Genomic DNA, 27739 nt, shown 5'->3' with positions numbered 1-27739 from the left:
TTAGTTGTTATATAAAGCAGATTAATGAAGGAAAAAAACAGTCCAACAGAGCAATTAGTGTATATGTGTGTTTATTTGTAAACAAATAATTGTGAACCTAAGAATGATCTTCCTTTTGGTTCTACTGAATGTATTCTACCTGCAGAAAATTAAATAATTATGTGATACTCGTGGGGACAAGGAATAGAAATGTTGGAGTCATCGATAGACGGCCCCCGCCTTCCAAACATGTCCCAACATTTACCAGGACAAAAGTCCCACACAGTTAAACCGACTCCAAACAAATGCAGTGTTCCAGTATTCCCAGTAAGTAGGAAACACCCATAGTGCACTGGTGGAGTTTGTTTGCAGATCTCTGCCTCGAACCGACGCACGTCTCTGGATAATCTGCAGATCTGAGAACGCAGACACCATTTTCCCGACGGTCACCCAACCAGAAGCAGACGCACTGCAGTCGACAGACCTGAAAAACACACACACACACACACTCCGCTATGATACAAGGCTGCACAATCTACAGCAGACGTGAGAAACTGGTGGCCCGAGGGCCCCAAAGTAAATAACCAAAATGACAGAGAAATGGATAACAGCAAAATACACTAAATAACAAATATATACAAAAGGACTTGAAAAAAACACCAACAAATAAACACAAAAGTTACTTCAGGAACTCATCAAAAAAAAAAAAAAGCCATTAAATAACAAAATTACACCAAAAACCCACAAAATGACAATAAGGCATAAAAAAAACAATATCTCACAAAATGACCACAAAAGAGAAAACATTTTGAATGCTCAGTCACAATACACTAATTCTAAACAATAAGGCCCTACCATGTGGTCTCTCCATGTCACTTCTCATACGTTATGGCCCCTTTTTTTCAGAAAAACCCACCCTGACTCTGAAACAGCAGCAGATTTGGCATCATTTAGTCTTCATTTCACCTGAAAAACACACAAAAACACACAGATCGACTGTTAAACAATCTTTAATCAGATCAAAACAAGACCCGACACGGCTCGACCACGTCTGACCTGAATGAAGCCAATGTCTCTTTAACCCTGAACCAGTTTCAACCAGACACTAATCCCATCCGCATGTAGAAGGATCTGAGGCGAGTCAGCATCATTAATGCGTCATTCTCGCACTAATCAAAACCATAGCTGCAGTATAGGTCATAAACCCCGCCTCCTCAGTGATAACGGATGGGATGTGGGTCAAACTGTAAAGTTAAAATACTCGTCACATCATTTTATTCCAAACCTAAACTCTGCTGTGATCATTAGTTATGATCACCCTACATCAGAATCAGAATCAACTTTATTGACCAAGTAATGCATTGAATACACACGAGGAATTTGTCTTGGTGAACTGTGCTCTCTCTGATAGTGTAAACATTAAATAATAACAATCAAGTAGAATAAAGAAAAATAAATAAAAAAGAAGTATAACATAAATATAAAGAGTAGTTAGACTAATATGTGCAAACTAAATAAAATAACAAGATAATAACAGTAATAATAATAATAATAATGAAATGAAATAAAAATACAATAATAATAAGATAATAGTGCAGTAGTGCATAGATGAGTAGTGCAGGTGAACATTTAAATGAAAATATTATGTCCATGAACATTCTCAGTGACAGGTTGATCCAGGGTTGTTATGTTTAGCTCCATGGTTATTTTACAGTAACAGAAACAGATCTGACACTGTAAAATAACCATGGAACTAAACATAAACTAAACATTGTGTTCAAGTATTAATTTTTCTGTGAACTTTGTTTTAAAGAAGTTATTTGAGATTGAAAAACGGGATTTGACGTTATATGATGATGATTGACAGCCTCAGATCTTGCGTAGCTCTCTTTGTGAATAACATAAGCAGTTACGTCATGAATGGTTAGGGTTAGTACTAACCTCTGTGATCTGATCATCTGAACAAGACGTTGGTAGAATTTACAGTGAGAAAGATACTTAAGCTCGTGGCGTAGCTGGGCTGCATAACGCTAAATGGGCGGGGCATGTTACTAGGACTCCTCCCACCGGACCCACAGACTCTGGTTCCAAATGACGTCACATTTGCAAGAAGCGCCGTATTTTGGCTTAAAAAACGTGAATGGGAACAGCTCCAGTGCACGCCCACTGATTGCAACACATCACCTGATTTACCGCAACGTCTGAACCGACCCGAACCGTAACCATTGAAATTTAGTCTGAACCGTCGTCACAGAGCGACACACACACCTTAAGAAAAATATGTAAATTCCAAGAAAGGAACACAAGGAAACTTTTCTTACATTGCATTCCAATATTTAGCATTTTTCCAAGACTGCGTCATCACACAGGCCGCACTCTATTGGCTGCTGAGGGTGACCTTCAGACGACTCGGCCAATCAGGCGGGCTACTATACTACCGTTTTAACAAAAAATTCCTGGTATTCTAATAAGTTTCACCTAATGATTTTCCTTCTCCACATGAAGTCTCCTCCTCACTGCTCCATGTCTGCACATCAGTCCATTTACAGTTTTTTATGGATACACCGCTCCCTCCGTCTGTTCTTCTTACAGTGAACTACAGCGGAGCGATCACAGCGAGTCAAATTACAGACGCGATCGCTTCTGAACAAACCCAATGTAGTGATATAACAACTTGATGTAGTTTGTTTTTTTTTTTTATTACAAACTGGTTGATTCTGACCTCATCCAGGCTGCTGCGCTGTCTGTCTGTCTGTCAAAGCTGCTTCATAAACATTTCTCCGTGTTTTTGCCATGATGAGGGCGTGTGCAACAAAATGACTGATCAGGATGATTCAGTGGGAGCACCGACAATTTCATGTTTCACTGGTCTAATCAATAATGATGAAGCTCCATTAATTAGTGGGAAAAAAAGTGATTTCTTTTTTCTTTTTTTTTTTACAAATTAGCCGTGTCATTATTTAAGCTGCAGGGTTTAAAGCGTGGGAAAAAAGAAGCTGCTTATAGTCCAGAAATTACTGTATATGCATTTAAAAAACATTTCCAACCCATTCTTGTCAATCCTACATATTTGACATCATATTTTTTTTTTTTAATTATCATTAATTAATTTACTTTTATTAATTATTAATTTTAGTTTTGTTTCCCCCGTTTCTTTTTCTTTGATTTATCCTCACCTGGCTGCCGTTATGAATAATATCACTTTGCTAAATAATGTATTCGTGGCTGAAATATGCCCAGATCTGCTATTTTTAACATATAATTGTTACTATCTGTCACTCCCAGCACAATATGGACACTGCTGTAAGACTTTTCGAAATTTTAGTAAGTTAGAAAATTGTGTTTGAAAATGTACCAGTTGTCTAAATAAAAAAGGTTAAAAAAAAAAACATCCCCAAAACAAAACATTTTTTGTTCAACTGGTGCGTGGTGATAAAAGAAGAAATATGCAGTTCCTAAACTTCAGTTTGTAAGAAGAAAATATATTAGTTAAAAAATTCTTGACAATTTAAATAAAAGAATGAGAATCTCTATTTTGACTTATTGTTTTTTTTTTATTATCCAAAATATGATCTCTATGTATTCAAATTAAAAAAAGGTGCATAATTACATCACAATCTTTGATTTATTTATTTATTTTTATTGGGATTCAAATCAAATCGTTGGTTGAGTACATACTCACACCCCTGCAAAATAATGTTTTAAATTCCCTAGTAAGTTTTTTTTTTTATCAGCTCAGATATGAAGCCGTCATAAACTAAACAGTTGTGGGTGATTTTGATGGACCAGTGTGGAGCTCACCGTGGATGGTTGGTGAGAACCTTCATCCTCCTGGGATCAGTTTGTGTTCCTGCAGTGAGACACACACACAGTCAGAGTCTGGCAGAGGACGACAGGATTACTTTACTCATAGGAACTACTGAGGACTAAACAAACTGTGTGTGTGTGTGTGGTTTTAGAAAGCGAGCAGATGTTGGTGTGTGTGCGTGTGTCAGGTGTTATTGTCAGAGTGAGGTGTTGGTGAGTGTGTGACTGAGACGGTGACATTAACACAGATCCAGGACCAGCCTGTTCACGTCCTAGACACGCCCACACACACACTCAGGGTTTTTTTTTTTCTACTGGAGATACAAAACATCGCAACCTTCACAGGATGAACACACAGACGTGTTCAGTGTGTGTGTGTGTGTGTGTGGGACATTCTGGCATCACACTGGAGTGTTAAAGTGTGTGTTTGGATGGATCACAGTGCAGATGGAAACATCACAGCCTTCACTGGCTCAACCACAGCGTGACATGTGACCAGTGGAAACCAGAGACAACAGCTACTGTACAATCCCAGTGGCACAACTGGGAGGAGCTCCAACACTGGGAGGCAAAAAACACACACCAGGAGAGAGAAGTGAAAGCTGCTGAGAGCAGAACACGATTTACAACTAAAAACCATTAAGATAAATGCATTTTTAAATACCTAATTATACGTTTTCATATTTTAATGAAAGAATAAAATGGAAAGATCTTTTCAAAATATTTGTATTGCATTAAAAGATTGTTTTTGATTGATTTCTATATAATAATGTGTGTAAAAAAAAATGTCTTGCATAAATAATGTTTTGCAGCACAAGTTCCATACTGTAATGCAGGTGTCAAACTCAAGGCTCGGGGGCCAAATCTGGCCCTTCAGATCAGCCAACTCAGCCCACAGCAGAAAGTAAGAATTCCAGAAAAAAACCTGAATCGTTGAGTAAATTACCAAATAATTCAGATGTGGATATCCAAGTATCTGCACATGAAAAAATACAATGAACCGTATCACGACTGTAGTCATTTTTAATCTCAAACTCTTATTTTCAAAATCTTGCAATTTTCCTCAAATTATTTAACACTATTTCCCAAATAAAATAAAAATGTGTCACAAAATCAAGGACATTAAAAGAGAAGATCCAGCAGGGACTGAAATATCGCTAACCTATTAACCCTATTGCTTGGATATTGTCTGTGTCTTATATTTCCAGAGGCTATTTTTGCTATTCCAACCAACCTCCAATGAATAGAACACATTTTTAATGGTAATCTAATCAGAATTGTATAAAGTATAAGTATAAAATTCTTACATTTCTTACAAACAACCCTACAAATTTGCCCTAAATTACACAAGCATTTGTCATAAAATAAAGGACTTTCGAGGAGAAGATGGAGCACTGATATCTCATTTATTACTTGATGCCCTACATACTGTAGATTTCATTTATACATTGAATTAAAAACTTGAAATTGCACTCTCACCTAAATCAGAAGCCAACTTCAGGTTAAACTGCTCCATATTTGGTGGCTAAAATTAATTTATTGTTCATTTCTGCTTTCTTTCAAACTGGTATTTATTTAATTTGCTTGTTGAAAATAAAGCAGGCTTTCATTTTATCGCAACTTGTAGTTGTACAGAAGCTGCACTTAGCGTCCACATTTCCACATGTGGTAGAATAATACAGATGTATATATATATACTTAGTAAATATGGTGGTTTTAAGAGGAGCACAAAAATGTAAAGGCAATGTAGAAAACAGAAACTTAGTAAAAGTGGAAGTTATTTTAGTGTTTCTCAGCATCCCACGTTTCCTCGTTTCGTTTGAACTGAGAGTCTGATGATAGTCAAAGATGCTGCAGACAAAAAACATCAGCGATTCATCAACATATCTACGCATCGGCAAAAACACACTGAAAACTGTCGTTGAATGGTTTCCCACCCAGTGACCCAAACCGTACCACCCAGTACAACACACACTGATGTTCAGCATTGGTTTCAGAGGAGCCAAAGAAAAGTGCATGAATACAGAAAGTCTCTACAAAAACTTAAGTGACAAAACAGAGTTTGTTCAAAGAGTTCAAAAGAAAACTACTTTTAAACAGACTTTAATCTGGATTTATCAAGGGTTTAAACTGTTCAATGTATTTCACTTAATTAGTCCAAGAGAACAAATTGGCCTCCAACAGCCAATCAGCTAAGAGCGTTAACATTATTTTACCTCTCATAAGCAAATCTGAAAGTAATATTCTATTATGGGGCTATATTTATTCATTTCTAACATAAATAATGCCCAACTGTAGAGTTAACTATTTTGTTAAGGAACATAATGTTTGGGTACTAAAGTATCAAAATAACCAGTTTTTCTTATTTAGTCAAATGCACGTGTGATTTTAAAACGCAGGCATTGACTCATATTATTGAAACATGTCCATTTTCTATTATGCTTATCAGTTTAAACTTAACACTAACTGTCAGCAGTAGAGTCTCCAGAACACGTGTTTAATTCAGACCTTTATTAAATCGATGGGTAACCCCAGCATTTTTAAAACACGAGGGCAGAATATGAAACAAACTGCAGCTTTAGCTACAATAACTACCTGTTCAAAGTTCTTATTCTTTGCTAAACTATAGGATGCTAAAATAAACCAAAGAGTAAAAAATGGGTCAAGACCATTTATAGGAATATTAACATTTCTGCAGCACTTAGTGATACATAATTCTGAATAAAAATAAGACTGAATGATTGGAGTACAGTGGAAATGAAAATACTTTTAAGTAAAAACTAGAACGTTTGTTTTGATGCTAGTCATCGCTGTGAGCAGCTAAGTGTCGACTCTTAAATGAAACAAATGTGACGAACATTTCCTTTGGAAAATCAATAATTATTTGTGCTTCAAGAAGCCAAAGACAAAGCCACAGATGGAAACAATTTCATTATTTAGTCTGCATCATTATAGGAATACAAATGTGACATTTCATCACAATGACCCAACTTTCAGCAAAACACACACGATAGAAAGAAATGGAACTTCTTTGCAAGATACGTCTCAGTAGTTTGAGTTCAGTGTTTGAAAAACAGGTTAAACCCATCTGTCCACACACTTGTGTTCAAGCACACACACACCTATACACACACACACAGTGCAGGCCTCTACCCACACACATATGACAAGGTTGGATCTGCACTGTGATGCCATTCTGTCAGTGTGATGCCAGAAGCCCTTTTAACGTCAGAGGAGACGAGTTATGGGGGCGATGGATGCGTCGTGGTGTAGTAAACATGGATGGACACTTACCTTGGTGACTGGGCTGATCTGTGTAAGCATACCTCAGGCTGCAGTGCAAACAATCCGGGCTTTACTGTCCACTGACTTCTGCAGAACTACTCATCGTCAATGACCTCTACTGTGGAACTGGAGCTGAGTGACAGCCGCTAACCCTCCTCATGTACCCCCGAAAAACATGAAACACGCACAAGCACACAAGCACAACACGGAGCTTCCTGTCCTTCATCCACTACTGGAGAAAATGGTTCACTATGATAGGCTGATGTGAAGGTTAATGGTTACATTTAACTCACTGTAGAAAATGGATGCTGCAGTAAGGTTAAAGTAATGCTTTTGTGACTAGAAACAGTCGGCAACCCCAAATTTCCACTGGGTGCGTAACAGCAATGGAGCGGATACGTTTCCATTATAGTCAATGGCTGTGTTTGAAACCGCATACTAACGTACTACTCACACTAAGTCTGACATCAAAAAATGAGTATGTAGAGTGTTCACATTAGATTGTATGGAAAGACTGAATACGGTAAAATTCCCAGGTGTATACTATATAGGGATATTTTTGAAGTTTGCACGGTGGGCACACTATTCATACTCAACCGTCCCATGATGCATTGCGAGTGGATCGTAAAACGGTCCTGGGACCAGCTTCAAACTAAAAATCAAACATCCACATTTCAAAACAAAAGCATCTCCTGTTCCAGCAGTTTTTTTTTTTTTTTTCTAAACTTTTGTAAAAAGGGCTCTTATTTTGACGTTAACAGGAAGTTTTGTCAGTAGCACAATGGAGGGTCTCCAAAAATCTCTGAAATGTCGGCATGACATGTTTCGGTGAGTTTTATGGATCAAATGAGCACATGCTGATATTCTACTCGTCACTTTCTCAGAATGTTTTCACAACTTTCAAAGGTGGAAAATCACCAGAGATATTTAGTCTCAGGTTTTTGTCAGTGTAGGTTCCAAATGCATCTTGGGAAACTTGGAGGTATACTTCAGTGGGAACGGTCACCATCCTAATCCTACTAACAGTATATAGTAGATGGTATGTACTTGGTGTGTAGTATGTTAGTATGTGATTTTGAACATAGCTAATGTGTCAATTCCACTGCATGCATATGATCAAGGTCGCGGGCGTTTGCTAGTGCCTATCTGCAACATTTTTGGAGCGCTAGGCGAAGCTACACCCTGGACAGGTCAGCAGTGGATTTATTTGTTGTAAAATACTGACCCTATCTATGGTTATATAACAATAATGTCCACCAAAGCAGATCTACAGGACAGGACCGAGTTGCTTTCATTCTGCTCCACTCGAAGGATACAATGAACTGTTTGTACGGCTTTGTGCTTCTCTTTGTAGTGACTATAACGCGCTGCATCTTATTATGTGTGAATTAGCGAGATCTCGACTCCTCGCCAAAACAGATACGCAGCACAGACAAAGGCGGAGGGAATTGACGGACTGCAGATTACACAGCGGAGATGTTATGGAGTAGTTATGCAACCAGTGGAAATCCGGCATTAATATTTACGTGCACCCTGATGGGCTTTGAAGGTACTGCAGGTGATTTTGAAGTCGGGGGAAAGAGTGGAAGTGTAAACAAACTTGCTTTCTACAGTGAAAGTAATTAAGCTTGTATTAAAAACTGTCAAAAAAAATTGATCAAATGGTTAACTAGTTCATTACGGCCTATATTTTGGGACAGGTAGGTATGATGATTCTTTAACTGGTCCAGGGTTTTCTTCTTTGCTGGATGGATCATCTTCCTCATTGCACCCATCAAGCTTCACCATGGTCTTCTCTCTTCTCTTTCCTCCATCTCCTCTACATGCATGACTAAACTCGCTCTCATTTTACCTATCAAAAATGTTTTCTTCCATTTTGTTCACCAACTTTGAAAATCTCAATATCTTCATTGCTTAATCTGCAACACAGCACACCTGCTCTCACTGCCTTCAGTCACTTCCTCTTCTGACCTTCTCCAAACTTCTCTATGTAAAGAATTCTTCTGCAGTGCTTGTTCCTGAACTGTTGCTCATTGATCTTTTCTTAATCTAAAACTCTTACCCAAAGTATCTTCATAGTTACCAGGCTTGGCCATTTCCCTGGTTCTTGAAGATGGTAGTTAGTAGCCTGTACTTCGTCATCTGTCAAACAGTTTAATCATAAACCCTACCACTATCTCTCCCAAAGGTTTCCAAGCTTCTACTGGCATGTTGCCTGAGCCAACCAGATACAAAACTGAGGTGTTTCACTTTGTGTGAGTTCTAGAATTAGGAAACTTCTGATGTGAAATTTAGGGTGAACTACAGTGGAGAAGATGACTGGATTGGACACATTGTTTTACTGCGATCGTCTTAAATATTCAAGTTTAGCGAAGACAAAAACTTCATTTTATTCATCGTCATCGAAAGGCCTACGCTTGATAGAAAAAAGTGGTTCATCTACTACACAAAATCTATGAGCTCACGTGCCAAAGATGTCTTTGATAGTCAGAAAGATGCCGTTACTGGAGCTTTCAGCTACTAATGAACAGAAGTCTCAGTAAGAAAAAAATCTAATTTGTGACATTTAAATTAAGAGATGTGTATCATGTAAATAAATCATAGAATTACTCGTTTGTGTTCATTATTCTGAATATGCATGCCATGACGTCAACAAATAATTTCAAAATAACGTCCGCCAAAGCGGCAGAGCATTCAACCTGTCAAATGGCCAAATGTTTACTGTGCAGCCCATGTGCTCTCACACAAACATTTTCAGAAATTAATAATTTCATCTTTCAGAAAATATTACAGTAGTAACAGTCTTGGAAATGTATTAGTTACCTTTTTCCTTACCTGGACATTTATAACAATTAAACTACTTTTATCAGAACCCTGAGCATAATAAATGTACAAATGTTCATCGATCACTTTTATATTCTTACTAATTAATGTGATTACACAAAAATATATGTGTTATACCAAGAATAGAAAGAAGAATGCAACTTTTAAAGGTATTTACCATTTTTTCATCAATACAGATTAGAGCTCGGCATTTAATGGGTGCAAATAATACAAATTCACACAATTGCGTTAAGTTGTTCTGTATTTTTTAAGTCCAGCCTAAATATTTACCTTCAAATGTTCCGTAGTTTAATTCATTTTGATGTCCTCAAACACCATTGCTGTTCACTGCTTGATTCTGACGTCTTGGTTCTCAATCTATGGTACATTTCTCACCAGCAGCCTTTTGTAGACCAAAGGTCGAGGGATAAATGTAAAAGGTGCATGTCTAATAAATGTGTGTGCAGTTTGTGATAGTATGTGGAAAGGTCAAATGCTGTGGCAATGCTAATGTGAACATCAAAATAAGACAAGAGTTAGCATTAGCATAAAGTTTGTGGAAACGAAGAAAATAAGAGCAGGAATCTTTTGTACTGCCACACATGGTCGAGATTTTCTTTTAATAATGTTGGTCCACCATTGTTGTCTTTTCAAGATTTTACTTGAATGGGTTAGGGTTCAAGGTTGCCAGATTGGAAGCTCATTTTTTCTTCTCTTTGAAAAATATAAAATGTCATGTACAGACCATGTCTGTGCAGTTCAGGAGAATTCTCAACTTGTGAGGTTGGAATAGACTTTAATCCACATGAACAAAAGGCTGAAACTATAGGAATAAACATTCCTGTGTGGCCTTAGACACCACACAGTGCGTTGTGCCAACTTTTGTCTTTTAGAGACACTGTCTTAAACTTACAGATGTAAAGATCAACAAGGGCCCAAAATAATAGTCACTGTAAACTAGAAGTCTTTAAAGTCCTTTCAGTGACAAATTCTACAACTTCAGCTATAAACCAAAACCTTGAAACTTGCAATGATAAGAAAAACGTATGTTTTGGGTTTTTTTTTTTTTAAAAGATAAATATGCATGTATTAAAAAGAAAAAGGTCCAACAGAAGCTACAGACTAAAACTCCTGAAGTTGCTTTTCAGTCCATCACCTTAAAAGAAGGTCAAACCTGTTAAAGAAAAACAAGCAGCACACAACACCAACACACAAACATGACAGTCAACAACAATGGGAAGTACTATTGTAAAAATAGTAGTTTGGAACAGAAAAATGCTTTACTGCTGTATACGATGACCGTCATCACAAATACTAAATGCAGTCCAAAGTGAACTCATTTTAACAGGCAAGATAATCTACGCACACTGCCCTGCATTCGTATAGGAATATATCCTCTTATTCTTATGCATAACGGGGGACTCAATTTGTAATTTCATTCTGCACATGTTCTCATGAGTACGAATGACAAATAAATATCCTTGATCATTATAGGAAGGAGTACTTAGTGGTGCAGAAAAGATTGTAGGATGCAACATTTGCATCATGTTTTAGTATCAATTAAAGACTACAAAAAACTAGTTTATGTTACTTGTAACAATTAATCATTTAATGCAGGATAAACATCATTATGGATGTGAAAAAGTCCCAATATTTTTTGTTTTATTAGAGGGATAATTTTTTATTTTTAAAATGAAAAGTAAAATAAAACTGACAGATTCTTTAATTGCCATTTTCAGTAAATTTCTGACATAGGGATGGGTACCTTTCACATTTGGACCAATACTCTGTTCCGGAGTGAAGCTCACATTCACACCAGTCATGTTTCTGCGTTGAGCGGGGGTTGGGCAGGTGCTCAGTCTGCAGCGCATATTAAGAAGCAACGCCATACTTTCTATCAGCTATTGCTGAACCTGAAGCTACTGCCGTCACTACGCTCGTGCTTGCAATGTTGCGTTCAGTTACTGCACGAATAATCGCCTACTCTTCCACTCCCTCACATTTAAGATGATGCGTTTTGGTAATGAAACATGGTTTGATTTTACGTGAATCGGTATTTGATCAGTACCTAAAAAACTATCAAATTCGGTACCCATCCATTGTCAGACAGATCACGCATTACGATCATGAGTAACTAAAAGTGTTTCCATTACCCTTGGAAATGCGCAAAATCGAAATGGCGCAATCACTGGTCATGAAAACACCTGAATTTCAAAAAAACACTTAAGTATTGATAAAACGTTTATACTTTCATGAGGAGGTTTTTAAGATGTCTCGGTATTGAAATTTATCGCTAAAGCGCCATGGAAACACTTTTACCGAAATTACACGTCACAGAGTTGACGTAGTTGGCCAAGTAACCACTTCTACCAAAGAAAACATGTCACGCTATGTGTGGACAGAAGACGACCGAGAGATTTCATAGCATTATACTTAATTTTACTGCCACATTAGACAGGAAACAACAAAGAAATGCAGTGTTAAAAGGAGGTTGGGAGCATTGAGCATCGATTGGTCCCGGGATTAACTTTCTGATTCTGAGAACCGTTCAAATGTTTACATTTCGATTCCCACTTTCAATACAGTTCGCTGAACGGAAAAAAAAGCCACCAAACACCAATGAAGAAGAATCCACCGGAAGTGTTTGCGCATGTGAACTTTTTGGACCATTCCTATTTAAAAGAATCAGAATTGTTCAAATTTAAACAATGCCCAACCCTAGTTATAAGAAGGTTTGGAGAGTCCATCTTCCTGTAGTCAAGTCTAATAAAGTGCAATTATACTTTGTCGAAAAACTTTAGAAAAACTCGCTTTTGCTTTGCGAAAAAACTGTTCTGGAAACACAGCTAATGATACTTTAATCTTTTAAAGCACAGCAACCCAGTACGGGGTCTCCTGATGGTTTTTATTGTGGGGAAAACTAAAGTCTCCTACTGTTTATAGTGCTGTAATAGAAACATGGAATTATACAGGTTAGGAACATCAACTTCTTTAGTGCAAGATTTACTCTTACCATACAAAGATACTCATGTACCCTAACACAGGTGGTCTGTGGAGTCCTTGCTGACTGTAATTCATTTTAGCATACTTGATAAGATATGAGTATGATGCATTCAGAATAAATTATCCTTGGTTTGACATTTTCCAAACAACTGTTCTTGCCAATTATTTCATTTAGGGCCTCAGTATGGACAAAAACTTAATCATGAGCTGAAAAATTACTTTAATTCATCTCTCTTTGCACCTATTGTGATATTTAAAATGCCTTAATATAAACTTACATAACATCTACATTGCAGTCATATGTTCTCACTATTAATAAATATGTAGTCTAATGTTGTATCCTGAAGTTGAGCATACAGGGCTTTAGTTAAAGCATCTCAGTGTCCAAACTACTCAGCCACAGCTGGTCAGACCTGTTAAAGAAAATGGTACATAAAACACAAGCAAGATAAACAATCCTTATAAACAGTTCTAACTATGCAGGGATCCACTTTGCCACTACAAGTCTACTTTATCTGCCATCAAAAGATTTATCTAAATAAATACACAAAGTTTACTCTGCATTTAACCCATGCACAGAGATCCTTTATGACAGTTAAATACTTAAGTCTCTTACCTTAATGCCACCAAACCCAATAACTGCAGACACACAAACTACCACAAATATTTGAACCAATTATATGGTTTCTTGGATAAACCTACTAGGCACTGTCAAAGAAGAATAGCACCAAAAGGTGTTTGTATTTAAAATAAAACAGTTGAGTTATCTTTATCTAGTCATGTTTCGGAGCATTTAATTAATAGATTCTAAATATTTAAAAGCAAAACTGAAATTTATGATTTCTCTCTAATTATTAGCATTATTTTCTAACATTAATTCAAAATTAGTAGCTGTGTTGCTTGTAATACAATATTTTCAAATTTCATAGGAATATAGACAACTTTTCTTTGCAAAAACAAACTGCATTTCCTTTACCAAGAAGCATTAAAACAATTTTCAACACCATAAACCTCAACATAAAAGTTTGAATAATAATAAAATAAAGCAAGTTAGACCTTATTTTCATAGTGATCAAATATTTTTGTATTTATTATACTAACACAGTACTGTAGTCACTCCAGTGTTAAAGATTAATGAGCCGTTTCTTGCTATGAGCAGACTAAGCATAGGCCTTCATAAGATACAGGGGGACCATAGGCTGGAGAACAGGAAATGTCCTCAGTTTGAAATTAGCAATAAATGTAGGAAATATACATTTTGATAAGAGTGCAAGACTGTGTTCCTTAATATGTAGACAAGTATAATTCAAACAAAAAATAGTTTTAGTTGCTTGTTATAAAATTATGTAAATATGTTCATTTTATTTTAATGTTAATTTTGCATTATCACACAAGGAATGCTGTTGTGCTGAAAAGCAGCACTGGTGTGATTATCTACGAACAAAATTTCAGCACGTGATATTGCTTTTATACAACAGTTCTACAAGCATATTTTATTAGTCAACAGTATTAAGCGACAGATTAGGATTTTTTTAAATAATTCATTTAACTTCACCAAAACAAATAGGCCCACAATGGAAGGGAGATGAGGCTGTCGCCATGGCAACACAATCATTTACGAACTGAAAGTTGACTCACGGTTATTAGAACGCCTGAACAGATGAGTGATAATGTCTGTAAAAAGTCCCAGTGCTGTTGTTACTCGTTATCAGCATTCATGGAATGTCTCTTGTTCAATTAAATTACTTGGTTGGAACTCATTGTTGGATACCTTGTTTTAATAATATACAGGTTTTTCTCATTAATTGTCTATTCAATCCTGTTTTTAATTTTAACAAGATGGAACCATTTAAATTGTAATAATCTGGGCTACAGACTGGTATTCAGATACACAAGCTTGAACAGCTTTGTGAAATAGAAAACCATCCATCTTTTCTTACCTCTAACTGCAGCAGCACATATAATCTATTCAATTACTGTATTAAAGTTATTTTTAGCAGCCTTTTAGTGAAAGGCATCCTTTAGAGTCAACAATTGGACAGACAACCACAGACAACAAATTGCCATTATTCCCAGTTCCCACAGTGGGAACATTTTCATTACCTGCAATTAAATACTTGAAATTAATGAGTGAAAAGTGAGCAACACAAAGTGGCGATTTCATGGGATTCAATGGAAAGTGCTTCATCCATGAGCTTCAGTTACAATGATTACTTACACCCACTTCTTACGCCGTCTCCTTCCACCACTTTAACAGAGGACGGCTTCCACGAATCCTCCGATTGTCCAAAAACTTCTGCTATAGACTTCAAGTAAAGCTCGTCATAGCAAAAGCAATATAATGCGTGTCCAATTACAGTTAAGTTGTTTTAGCCTGTCATGCTCTAATCAATGGATTATATGTTTAAAATCTCAGATATACATCTGATACTGAACCACTGTTTGTGTTTAACTTTACTTTTTTTAAACAGCAGAGGGCGCTATATATATTTATCCTTCTCTTGTCCAGAAGTGTTGGCGGTGGGCGGAATCTGCTACAACTTTCTTTCTGGCCGCCTACTACTCTTAAACATGTTCATAAATGATTCCATACCCCTTTAGCACCGAAAGAATATCTGTAATATAACGTGAATATCTGTAATACTCACAATTTTCTATTAGCTCTGTCTGCTAGTGCATAGCATCTCTTCTGTACTGCTAGAATATCTGCATGCCAACCGACCACTGGGTTACCAGCGCCCTCTGCTGGTCCAAACAAATATCTGACGTAAATACAGCGCAATGAAATATATTTTTAGTTGCACCTTTAAAAAGAAAAAGAACTATTATGCAGTTTTGCATTGTTTACTATAGAACCAGAATATAAATTAATAGGCTTCTTCTTCATTTGTATTCCTTTATATATGTCATTCAAGATTTATTTTTAGTTAAATTGCATTGTTTTGAATAGTTTATCAAATTCTTTTGACAATGAAAAATACAAGGAAAATAGTACAGTATTCTGTTTTTTTCCCAACAAAAACAAAGGAATATTTTTCAGTCATTTGTCTACAGTCCCATTTTGTAATATAAATCGCGAAAGAATCGCATCGTGAACCCAGTGCTGTGAATCGAATCGGGAGTTGAGTGAATCATTACATCCCTAGATGAAGGGGATTAAATACTTTAGGTTTATCTGTTCCCGTTCCATTACGAAGGTGCAACAAGAGCTGGAACGAGGTCTTGAAGACCAGGTTCTGCTCAGCTTTGTGCTGAGGATTTCTGGTTTGGGAATCACAGACCTAAGCCATCAGACAAGCCTGGAAATTCACATATTGTCTCTGTGCCAGTCAAGCCTATGTGTTGCCAGTCAAAATCTTTTATCACAAGAGTTCTCAATGCAGTATTAAAAAGGGTATTTAAAAAAGCATTTGTGAGAGTCATATGTTCAGTCAGTGATCAGTGGTGTAATGATTGATCCCCACTCATTTTTACTCGTCATAAAACAAGACGTGAAACCAGTCGGTTAGGGTAGTGTGGTTTAGGTTCAAATAACAAAAAGGACGAAGTCGTCGTACTTGCCTTCTAACATTTCTAGGAAATCCAGACAGAGAGAAAAACTCCTAAAAGAAATGTGATTTGAGGCCAACAAAAAAAGGTACTGGTACAAAGTAGTTTAGGACAAACGGCTGGTCTTTCAATAACCGGGGGGTTAGCGGTTCAAATCCCATATCATCAAGACATCATCTATGCTTGGGAAATAAAACGATCCCACTTTGCCAGAAGTTAAAGACTTTTGGAATCAGAAGGGTCACAAAAGCAGCCACGCTTGTGTCTCAGCCGTTGGTGACAAAATGATTAAGTGTTTGATTATTAGTTGAAACTCACAAACCAATCTGGAAGATCACTTTCATAAATGATTGGCATACGATACAATAGATTGTCAACTCCCATTATCAGTAGTGATGACTGTAACACAGGAGTCTTTGACTGTAATTATTAGCAATTCATTCACTGTCACTGATATATTACAGCATCCCTGATACACAAGGTGCTCCATTGACCTGTAATACCACAGAATCACTAAACAATGTTGGCTTGTAAGATTGTCCATTATATCGGCTTGGGTTAAAATGTATGTAACCCATCTGTTAATAATAAAAGTACGTTTTCCTTATACGTACTGTTGATTATTTTTCTGAGTAATATCACTTGATCAAGTCTTTTCTAACATTCCACATTACAAAATAAGTAACGGAAGTAGTTATGATCATTGTATTGGATTGATATCAGTACAGCTACATTATCGGAATTGTATCAGAAGTGACAAAGTTGTATTGGGACTATTTGGAGACTGCTTACAGTCATGCACTTCTAAATGCATCAAACGACTGCAATGTGGATGTAATAATTAGATGCAACTGTTGGAACAGGTGTAAGAACCTGCTACTATCAAAATAATCAATGTCCACCTTAAAGTGATTATGGAATTGTTCTCATTGAACCACAAGTCACACACACACTGCACCCCAACGGTGTATTGGCTTGGAAACTGAAGGCATGCACGTACACACACTCTTGTAAAGGGTCTATGTGTAATATTTCTGCTGTCCTATCACTGACAAAATGACTGACAAGTATTTTCATTCAGATCAGTTTTCAGTATTCAGCTTTTAGAGCAAGAACTGGTAGATCTGTAAAAGACCAGTTGGCCAAATTGTATAACTTGTTATACGCAAACACCCAGAATATTTGGCAACTCTACAGAACAACGTGAAAACCATTATAATTTACAGTATTTAGTTTTCTCATTATTCAGGCAATAATGCTGTGGATAAAGGCCAGGATGGAAGCAGAGATAGCACTTAAACCCTTTAAAGTCTCATGTGCCACACTATCTCCTTAGAGTTGGTATCTGGCTACTTTCAAATTCAGACACTAAGACTGAAGTAAATGAATAAAGGTTACCGGTTCATCCTGATACAACCAAAGTCTCGATTTATTGTCTTTATTATAGTACATGCTTTGAGTTCAGATGTCTGGAACAAAACAATGCCTTTACGAAGTGGAGAGAACTGTTACAATTATCACTGCACGATGACTCACAAAGCACATTACATCAAGAAATAAAGTTTTACATGATCAGAAGGAACTACTAGATCCTCCTGGAGGGATCACCCTTTTACTCCTATACTACGGAAAATACATAACAAAATAAAAAGATAGAGTTGACTGCCATAAAATGAGTAATAAAGAAGTAAAATGAGGCAACATAAACTTAAATACACGTAATGTAACTCAACATGTTGGGTTTGGAAAATCTGTACAAATGGGGCTGCTGGAATCAATGATGGCAGCTTAAAAACGGGGTTTCTTAGCAGGACCGTCAAACTCCTCACGGACCCTGCCAAATCCAGCGTTACCAGGAACCATGCCCCGTGGACCACCCTGGTTGAAGCGCTCATTGCGCTGAGGGGGGGGAAGAACATGTGCCAGGAAGGCAAACACAAAAAGGGAGGTATGGGGAGTATAGGTGCGCGCGCACACACACACAGTTCATGTCCATGTGAGGGTGTGTAAGAGTGTGGCAATAAAGAGGTAGTGTGTTTGACATTTAGCAGGAGATGTGTCCGTTCGTTCCAATGTGAAGGTCCGCAGGTGCCACAGGTTACATACAGAAAAGGAAGAAAAGGGTAATGCTTTCGTTAGTCAGTGCCTACCTCCAACGATTTCTTCTCCAGAACATGCCAAGACTTTTACCACCATCTAAAATGTTTATCAGGTCATCCTAATACATATCTATCGCAATTGACAAGATGCCAACGCCTTTGATTGGAAGTCTTTGTAAGAACGTTTGCAGTCTGCTTTAAATTAAATAGCTAATGCAGATTTATTTTAGTTGTTCGATAGTTTGCATTGAATGAGGTATCATCACCATTTATTAATTAATTAAATAGGTGATTGAGCATTCTCTAAAAGTAAAGGCATGTAAAGATTGTAAAAGAACTAAATGGGAACACTGTGAAAACTGCAACAGTCTTAAAATGACTGAGCTGAAACTTTAAACTCATTTGCGCATTTGTCCAAAAGTTGCACCATAACTGTACTACCATCATGTCCCATAAAAGAAACTCATTGTTCATTCATGCAGACATCTTCTTTACAAGTGCTTTAAACAACTATTATTGTGACAAAGATTTGATAGGGATTAGAATAATCCATTTTGATCAGCATAAGTAGGGCCTTCGAATTTCCATGATTACAGAAAAAGGACAACAGTGAATTCATTTACTGAAACGGGTATAGCTATGCGACAAACTATTTTCTCATTCAGGATGATTATTATATATATACATAAGTGTATTATATATTATATAAGTGTTTGAGTGAAGAACCAACAAACTTGCCAAAATATTGCATAAATGTTCACGCTGCATTTTATGAAACTACACTGTTGATATTATGAAGTTTGACCCTACTGCTTGGACCTTCACTTCTAAAGCAAAGAAAAATCTAATTTACAAGATTTAACGCAAATCCAATACAATATTTTACCTCCGCCAAGAAGTCTGTTAGTGGGTTTATGTCAAAAGTGCTTAACGTATTTTGACGAAATTTTAACCAAAGGTAGACTTTGCACCACGGAAGAAATCGGATCAATATACTGATTTTGGATCAATTTGAAAATCAAAAAAGTCCCATCTCTCACTGTTGGTAAAATTTGAAAAATTCATATCTTGTTTCATAATTGACTGATCTTTATGAAATTGTACTCTCATGTCAAGTTGGCTCCTCAATTACCCATTTAGATTTAAATGCAATTTTTCAGGTGTCCATACATTTGGACCTACTGTATGCATATCGATGAAAATTTCTACTTTAAAGTGTGAATGATCATGGTACAAAGATCAGGATTACTGATCCAGATACCTACCAATATCTGGCATTTGGCGGTTTGTGCGCTCTGATTAATAATCTTTCACATCAATTTGGGTTGTGTATTTCTCAGTAACATTAAAATAGAAAAAGCAGATGAAACGGTGAAATAACCGAAATGTGTATACCCCTGAAAGGGTAATTTTCAATGGAAAAATCGGAGGCCCTACTTGGGGCCAGGTTGTAAAACTTTAGTTTTATCTTGTGTAGGCTGCAAAAATGTTCCTTTAAAAACACCCAAATAATCTGAGTTCAAGGTTCATGTTTCCTATTGAGTAAATTCAAATTCATTCACCTTTTCAAAAGGAAACAAAACAATTTAACATTGTTATAAAGTGTCTCGCACAAAATACTTAAACCAAATATTTAGTCCCAGATATCAGGGACTGAAATATATCTCTTGGTAATCCATGTTTGGCATAAAAGCAAAGCATTAACAGATACTAATACTACTACAGCAAAGAGTTTAAAACGGAATAATGACCAGCATTAGAGCTGGTGATTCACTCAGACAAGTTTAATGAAACCAGAGTGGCTTGAGTCAAGTTTCTCAAAGTCTAGAGACTTTTGGTTTGAAGGTTTGAAGAAGAAGTCTTCAAACAGAAATGAGGGTCTTCAACTCATTTGTAGTCAAACCAAACTTCAGAGTCAGAGTGAGGAAAATATCAGCAGATATAAACATTACTGAACACCTTAATCATGAAAAAACAAACCAAAAACTAGACTTCTTTAACTATATACGTTGCAAGAACATTGAGAAATGATGATGTATTTGGACAAATAAAACCAAAAACAACTGAGTAGGATCCATTAAAAATGCAAGGGTTGTAGAGTTCAGTGAGTGAAAATACCAAATGTAACCCCGACACAAACCAGTATTTACATAATACTTAAGCAGACATTCTAGCAATGCACAATATGAATAAAAATGTTAAACAAACAAAATAATATTGTACATGCCTATAACTGACTGGGCTGCTGAAAGAGGGTCAAATTAAATATGTTCTCTCAATAAAACACAAAGAGCATTGAAGTTCTTCATGAAAATCAGTTTCTTGGCTTTATTTATTATCCAAGTACGTTCTTGGAGACGCACATAGCTCTGAGTGCTTTGATTGTGGCGTGAAAATGGGCAATTTTCGGTGGCAGGAATTTCGGTGAGTCACTGCTTTCATTATGGTTTTTTTTCTCTGTTGTACTTGCCATCACCCTGCACTAAAATTACTAATGCTTTATTTATTACAGTATACGAGAGGTCAAAAGCTGCCAGCCCGTTGGACAAACTCCATCTCTGTGTAACGACTAAAAGTGGCTCACAGCACGAGAATCAACAATTTCACTCAAGAAATACACAAAAACCCGTTCATGTGCAAAATTCGTGTCTTCTGCGGTAAAAAAAATAAATAAGATGAAACATGGAAGTACTACTACTGTGTGAACAACATGACGAGCAGCACACTGTCCAAAGATAAACAACAGAACTAGAACTATGGTACGTGTGGTTCTGCTGTTGTTCAGGGAAAGGTGCCTGTCCAGCTCTCAAAGGACAGGACTTGCAATGTATTCAGCAACACAAAATGGAAGTGATACGAGTGTGAGGAGCCACTTTAGTCCTTCTATAGACTCTAATAGTCAGTATTTAATCATTTAGTGCAAAGTGACAGCGTTCACTACACTCACATGTAGCACACCAGTGACTCGTCTGATGACAAAGCTTTGAGACAACTGGATTTCTACGACTACAACTCCAACTAATAATCCACCCTGAAAATCAACCAGAAGCCTCGCCCACCAAAAAAAAAAAAAACTACTTCAACTAGAGAGATTCCCAAAAATGGGATACTTTACCATTTCGTTGTTCATCAAGCCTGCGGAGGGCGTTCCCATTCCCTGCTGACCCTCAAAGCCCAGTCCACCCAGAGGGAACTTCTGTCCTGATCCACCAAAAGGCAGGTCTAGAAGAAATAGGTCAATAAGTCAAACATGAAACATGCACAGAGAACATCCTGAAACTAAATCGTTATATTAGCTAACGGGTGGGTAAATGTGAGGAGTTTGTGTACGAAATCTCTCAGTCAATCTTGCGATATTTGGTGGAATTTCAGTGACAGTAACTTTCTTAATCCTTATCAATCATTTAAATTTAAAATTCTATTTCCAGAAACATATGTAAAAATTTGAGTAACTCTATGTGTATTATGTAAATACATTGTGGAACAACACCTGGGTTGGAGAAAGAACGTAGAAAAGGGTGGGGCATTCAACTATCTAGACAACCAAGCACTTAAAAAAAAAAATAAAGATCTAAATAAAGATATTCAAAATGTTATGTTTTAAAAAAAAATACAACAGTCTAAGAAATTAATATTTTTTCCATACAATAGTTTCCATTTTCCATACTTTTCCAAATCCGAAAATTTGAGTTGTAACAAAATAATCAACTATGATATAGGGCTCAATACTCAAGATACGATATGAAAAAGGAAACTTTTTTTTTTTAACCAATGAAGAGTAACGAATGACTGCAAAAGTTAAAGACAGTGTAGAGGAGCGTTTTGCTTCACAAATAAAGTTTGAAGATGTTTAGTTTGTCAGTAATTACACCAAATAAGTGAAAGTGCATGAAAGGAAAATGTTTACAAGTATTTTAACAGAAACTCTGAAGCCCTACTGTATCTGCTGCAAACCAAACCAATTCAATTAGTGCAATAACACTGCACTGCAACATAGTTTGTTTTAAAGTTATTTTCCATTCTTATGATTGGTGATCCTTTGAATGAACTTACCAGCCATGGCTAAAGCTGCACCAGGGTGCATTCTCAGCTCCCTCTCCCTCTGTGAAATAAACAGCAAAGACGTTATAATTATGACAGATAATCAGAAACGCGTAGGTTAAAGTAATGAAGAAAAACTCACGTCAATAAAGTTTCCCATCCTGAAATTCTCTTCACGCTGTCGACGCATCTGCTCGTCCAGTTCTCTTTTACGCAGAAGCTCCTCCTCTCGTCTGCGGCGCTCCTCCTCTTGTCTGAATAAAAACAGGACCATCAGTTTTCCTACAGCTCATACACACCTTCTTATTAGATAATAATCTATGGTACTTACCTGAGCTGCATTTCCTTCCTCTTTTGCATTTCCTGACTGTGCATTTCCTCCATACGCCTCAGTTCCTCCTGACGTCTCAACAGATCTGTAAGTAGAAGAAACTAAACCCTTAGAGTCGTTCCTACAAAGCAAAGGACCCAAACATTGCTTTAGTCAGATAAAAACCTACCCTGTCGGAGCATGTTGGCCTGGTGCTCATGGAAGGCGTCCTCCATCTCACTCTCCAGCTTCTCCCGGGCCTCCTGCATGTTCTTCTCCACCTGCTGCCGCTGCTGCTTCTCCATTTCATCCAGAGACTTCCAGCGCTTGGAATACTCAAACTCAAATGTGCCGGGGCGAGCAAAGCGGGGGGGCTCCTCACGTTCCCTACACAGACAAAAACAAGAGTGCGTTAGGTTTAGGGCGGCAAAATTTGGTCGTTTAGTCGACTAATAGGTCAATGCCGTCATAGTCGACCAGCAGGATTAAATATCAATATAATGTATTTAATGCCTAAACATGATTCTATGTCCAGCAACAACTGTGTGAGTGCGTGCAGCGTTGCAAAAAAAAAAAAAAAAAGGTGTTGCGCTTCAGCTGTCACTGCGCTGTCCTCAGAGCAGAGGGAACGAATTAAAACCGGCTTGAAACAAGCATCAACTATTAAATCAATCCCTTTTCTGCTCAAGAACATGGATTATCCTTACATTAGATACGTAGATCCACTGCTGTCTCTGTACCAGAGAGCACACTGCACACCTGTGTTTGACGTGCGTTTGTTTCCCCGTGTGCTGATCTGATGTTGACATTAACAGTTGTTTATAAATTAAAGCAGGCTTACCAATAAAACAAACAAAAATATGTCATATTGTGATGAGGAAAAAAATAGGTTTTAATACCTATATATGATATAAATACCTAAAAATATCTGTCTGACTTGTAGGTTTCACTTTTGCTTTGCTGGGTTCTGGTCAAAGCTTGAATAAGGTTTATATAATAAATGGTCTGTGTTTAAAAGCAAATCGACACCACAAAACGCCAAAACAGAATATTTGTCCCTCTTTTTTTTGTTTTTGGTTCACTAATCGCTACGTGTGCCATAGTCTTGGTCAACCAACCATTTCCTTGGTTGACTACAGCTTTAGTTAAATTAGACTGAAACCTGGATTTTTTTTTTTTTTTAACTTTTCTTCGATGAGGCAGTAAAAGTTAAAGCTATACATTTATATTCAGTTCATTTGAATTTGTTTTCATAACGAGTGACATCAAAATGAGTGGACGATTAGGAGAACAGACTGCAGTCTAAGCCTTGTTTAATTAAGTTGATCTAAAGAAAAGCTTCTTATTTTTTAGGCAGTAGCCATCTGTGAACTCTCCATAGACTCCATCACACCTGCTATTTACAAAGAACGGCAGATGTGAAAACTTAAGACTAGAAATGACTTTCCACCCACATCAGCAAATTATGGCTACCGATTCTCCAAGTTCATGTTAAAAAAAACCCCAAATCTAAACACAATTCAGATTCTGAAACGGAAAAATAAATCCGACACTTTTTGTGTTTCTCTTTATTTAAAATCGGGCCATAACATGACACTGAAAGTCCGAACATGCATGTTTGAGGACAATATCATGCATTTAAGCTCCATTTTCACCAAGTATTGTTTATTTGTTCATTTAGGTATTTTTTATTGGTGAATAATTAAAAATAATAAACCAGATGTTTATTTTAATAAACCAGGCTGTATTCTTTTCTGTACTCATGTACTACTTGTTTTTCAGCCTAATTGGGAATCAATAAAGCATCAAAATAGCTAAATCCTTATCAATATCCAAGTCACTCGCATAGCATATAGAACGTAAAATCAATAACAGTCGTTGACTCAATTAACCCTCTATTTAGCATGCTAGGTATGATTTCAGGAAGTTTAATAGCCAGTAAAGTCATCGAAACAGGAAAAAAATGAAAAAAATTGTAGCTGGACACTATGTGTAAACCCTGAACAGAAAATCTGATGCCCTGAAAACCTTAAGTGTGTTACTTACGCCTGATATCTGATGTTCTTCTGGTTGACTTTCTCTGGGAGTCCATCCTCAGTATCATACTGCTCCATAGGCTCCACAATCACAGGGCGAGGTGTGCTGGAGAGGAAACACACATACTTGCATCATCTGATGCAGGACTTCAAAAACAATAAATAATAAAAAAAAAAAACACAATCAGATGTTTTTGTACATTTAACTTACGTGGTGAGGAGGAGGACTCCCTCATTGCATCGCTCCAGGGCCTTTCTAGCTGCGGGTCTGGATGCAAACTCGACGATGCCCTTTCCCGTTGAGCGGCCACGGTCGTCTACGATGACGACTGCTCGCTCCACCATTCCAAACTGCGAGAAGGCCTCTTCCAACAACTCGTTGGAAACACATGGGGACAGATTCTTTACGGAAAGGGCGGCAGAATGAGTAGCAAATCGGACGCGGAGGGGGCGGCCTTTCATTGGTGTGTCGTCTAACTCTGCTTTAGCAATCTCTGCGAGAGCCCGGGATTCCTGAAAAAAATACATACAAGCTGATGTAAGGACGTGTCCTTTCTGACACTAAATATAAGAAGATATTTGCACATTGTGATACACTGATCTGTCTCACCAGGCGAATGAAGCCAAAGCCTTTAGCTTTATTAATGAAGACTTCACTGGGCTCTCCATATTTAGCAAAAATCCTCCTGAAGTTGTCTTCTGTGATGTCATTGGGCAGATTACCAACAAACAGTCGGCATCGCTGTGTGTACGACTTCTCGCCAGGCTTAAGCAACATGGAGAGAGTAGCTTTGAACTCCTGAATGTGGATTGCAAGAGGAAAAAAGAAAGACATTAACAAAAAAAATAATTAAATGTAATGTTCAAATTACAAGAAGCTTTCATTAAAGCATGGACGTAGACCAATTTACTCAAAATAATTCGAATACATATATATGTGCTGTATTACAACACTTATTCCACTACTTTAAACTTTTGTAGCATTAACCATTATTGTTAGTTTATTACACATTATTTTAAAAACCAGGAATAACATTTCAAAACAAAAAAAATCAAACTAAACCCATTAAAGTACGAAATTAAAACACTAGTAAAAACGGGTAAATGCAAAAAGCTTATAACGTTGTGTTTTATTAAGATTTGCAACCCCAACCTTATTTCCACATGTAACCGCCCTTCCCCCACAAGTAAGATGACAAAAAAACTAAAACCACGCGACAACAAATTTACATTACTTGAGAAAAAGATCTCAGAAATAACAGCAGAATAAGTAAAAATGTGTTGCCCAACCCGTAAAAAAATTATATAATCTTTTTTTTACGGCCTCGTTATGAAACCTGACCAACAAGATGGCGGATGGTGGGTATGTTTGGTTTCAATCACAGCGCCGCCCGACAGTGAACGGAAGAGCTCAAGTAATGCAATACAAACAATACACCATTTCGTGCATTTATTTTATCCATTATTATGTTTGTTTGTTGCAGCACAACGTTGACCTGTTGTGTGTGTGTGTTATTTTGTACACACTGCGTAACTAATTTCTCACCTAAATAATCTAAATTACATTGAAAATCACTAAAACAAGCCAACCCTTTGTACCTCCGGCCGTCCATGCTGTGCTCTATCCTTTATCGAGTTAAGAGAGAACGGGAAAAAGACAAACCTTAGACTGCTCATCCGTCTTGGTGGTTGGGTTCTGCGGGGCTTGACTCGGCCCGGGTTTGGCAGCAGGGGGTCCAGTTCCCTGGCCATGTTGGGGCCCGGATCTCTGGCCTTGCTGGGGACCAGATCTCTGGTTTTGCTGGGGTCCGGACCTCTGATTTTGCTGGGGCCCGAATCGCTGGTTTTGCTGGTTTCCGGGTCGCTGGTTTTGCTGGGGGCCGGTTCGTTGGCTTTGTTGAGGTCCAGCTCTTTGGCCTTGCTGGGGCCCAGATCCCTGGCCTTGTTGGGGCCCGACTCTTTGGCCTTGCTGGGGCCCAGTTCCCTGGCCTTGTTGGGGCCCAACTCTTTGGCCTTGCTGGGGCCCAGTTCCCTGGCCTTGTTGGGGCCCGGCTCTTTGGCCTGGTTGGGGCCCAGATCCCTGGCCTTGCTGGGGCCCGGCTCTTTGGCCTTGCTGGGGCCCAGATGCCTGGCCTTGTTGGGGCCCGGTTCTCTGGTCTTGCTGGGGTCCTTGTTTCTGGCCCGGATTGGGACCGGTTTTTGGATTCGGTTGCGGTTCAGTCACTGGGTTCACCGGGGGCTTCGGGCTCGGCTGTTGCCCGTTAGCGGTGCCGGTCGGTGACTTCAACTGCTGGTTCTGGTTCTTGTTGGGCTGAGGGGAGGAGGAGGGGACTGTGGCTTTCGGCGTCGGGGACTCGACCTTATTTCCCGGAGCGGAGGCCTTTTGTGGCTCGGCCGGTTTGTCGGTCTGCACCGGGCCCTTCATGGTGAGAGCCGGGCCGGGACTGGGTGGGGGGATGAGGGGAGCCGACGGCGTCTGCTGCTGCTTCTGAGGCGTGATCTGCTGGGTTTGACCCCGGTTGAAGTTGTTATTGTTGCCACCTCGCCGGTTCTGGTTGTTGTTGTTAAAAGGGTGGCTCCTGAAGCTCGGGTTACCCATCAGGCCGCCACGCATCGGTCCGCCCGGGCCACCGCCTCTTCGCGGCTGGAAGTGGTTCATTCCGAAACCACTGTGGTTATTGTGGAACCGAGACATCAGTTGTTGAGTTGTAGATTATTTTTTGATATAAAACGATTCTTTTTCCCTCGAACGAAACACAGCCTTCTTTATACCCTGTGGTGTTCAAAATGGCGACGGACGGCTCTAC

The 27739-nt window shown here is 38.0% G+C and overlaps 1 protein-coding gene across 2 annotated transcripts; it reads right to left on the bottom strand.

Moving 5' to 3' along the window:
- Nucleotides 1-54: 54 nt before the first annotated feature.
- Nucleotides 55-27739, bottom strand: sfpq (splicing factor proline/glutamine-rich). Of its 2 annotated transcripts, XR_003675024.1 has the most exons (12): nt 26596-27739; nt 25543-25731; nt 25144-25445; nt 24943-25038; nt 23087-23283; nt 22918-23002; nt 22729-22840; nt 22599-22647; nt 21661-21767; nt 3781-3829; nt 835-945; nt 55-463 (listed from the first exon to the last, which is right to left on the bottom strand). XR_003675024.1 is itself a non-coding variant. In XM_028460599.1 (10 exons), exons 1-10 carry the CDS (start codon nt 27625-27627, stop codon nt 18235-18237), a joined length of 2280 nt encoding a protein of 759 aa, XP_028316400.1. In that variant the 5' UTR covers nt 27628-27739; the 3' UTR covers nt 17848-18234. The 2 variants fall into 2 exon arrangements, 1 of the variants encoding a protein (XP_028316400.1); XM_028460599.1 differs by lacking the exons at nt 55-463; nt 835-945; nt 3781-3829 and adding an exon at nt 17848-18345.

This window comes from Gouania willdenowi, chromosome 11, assembly GCF_900634775.1.
Source record: "Gouania willdenowi chromosome 11, fGouWil2.1, whole genome shotgun sequence".
NCBI lineage: Eukaryota > Metazoa > Chordata > Actinopteri > Blenniiformes > Gobiesocidae > Gouania > Gouania willdenowi.
Note: the sequence above shows the minus strand (reverse complement) of the source record. Positions and strands in the feature narration are given on the sequence as shown.

What these genes read in the sequence shown, in the direction of transcription:
- sfpq (XM_028460599.1), bottom strand. Translation starts at nt 27,627, where the DNA reads ATGTCTCGGTTCCACAATAACCACAGTGGTTTCGGAATGAACCACTTC. An exon ending in GCTTTGGCTTCATTCGCCTG is followed by an intron (nt 25,446 to 25,542) that starts GTGAGACAGATC and finishes TATTTTTTTCAG; the next exon opens with GAATCCCGGGCTCTCGCAGA. An exon ending in GCTTGATGAACAACGAAATG is followed by an intron (nt 18,346 to 21,660) that starts GTAAAGTATCCC and finishes CCCCCCCCTCAG; the next exon opens with CGCAATGAGCGCTTCAACCA.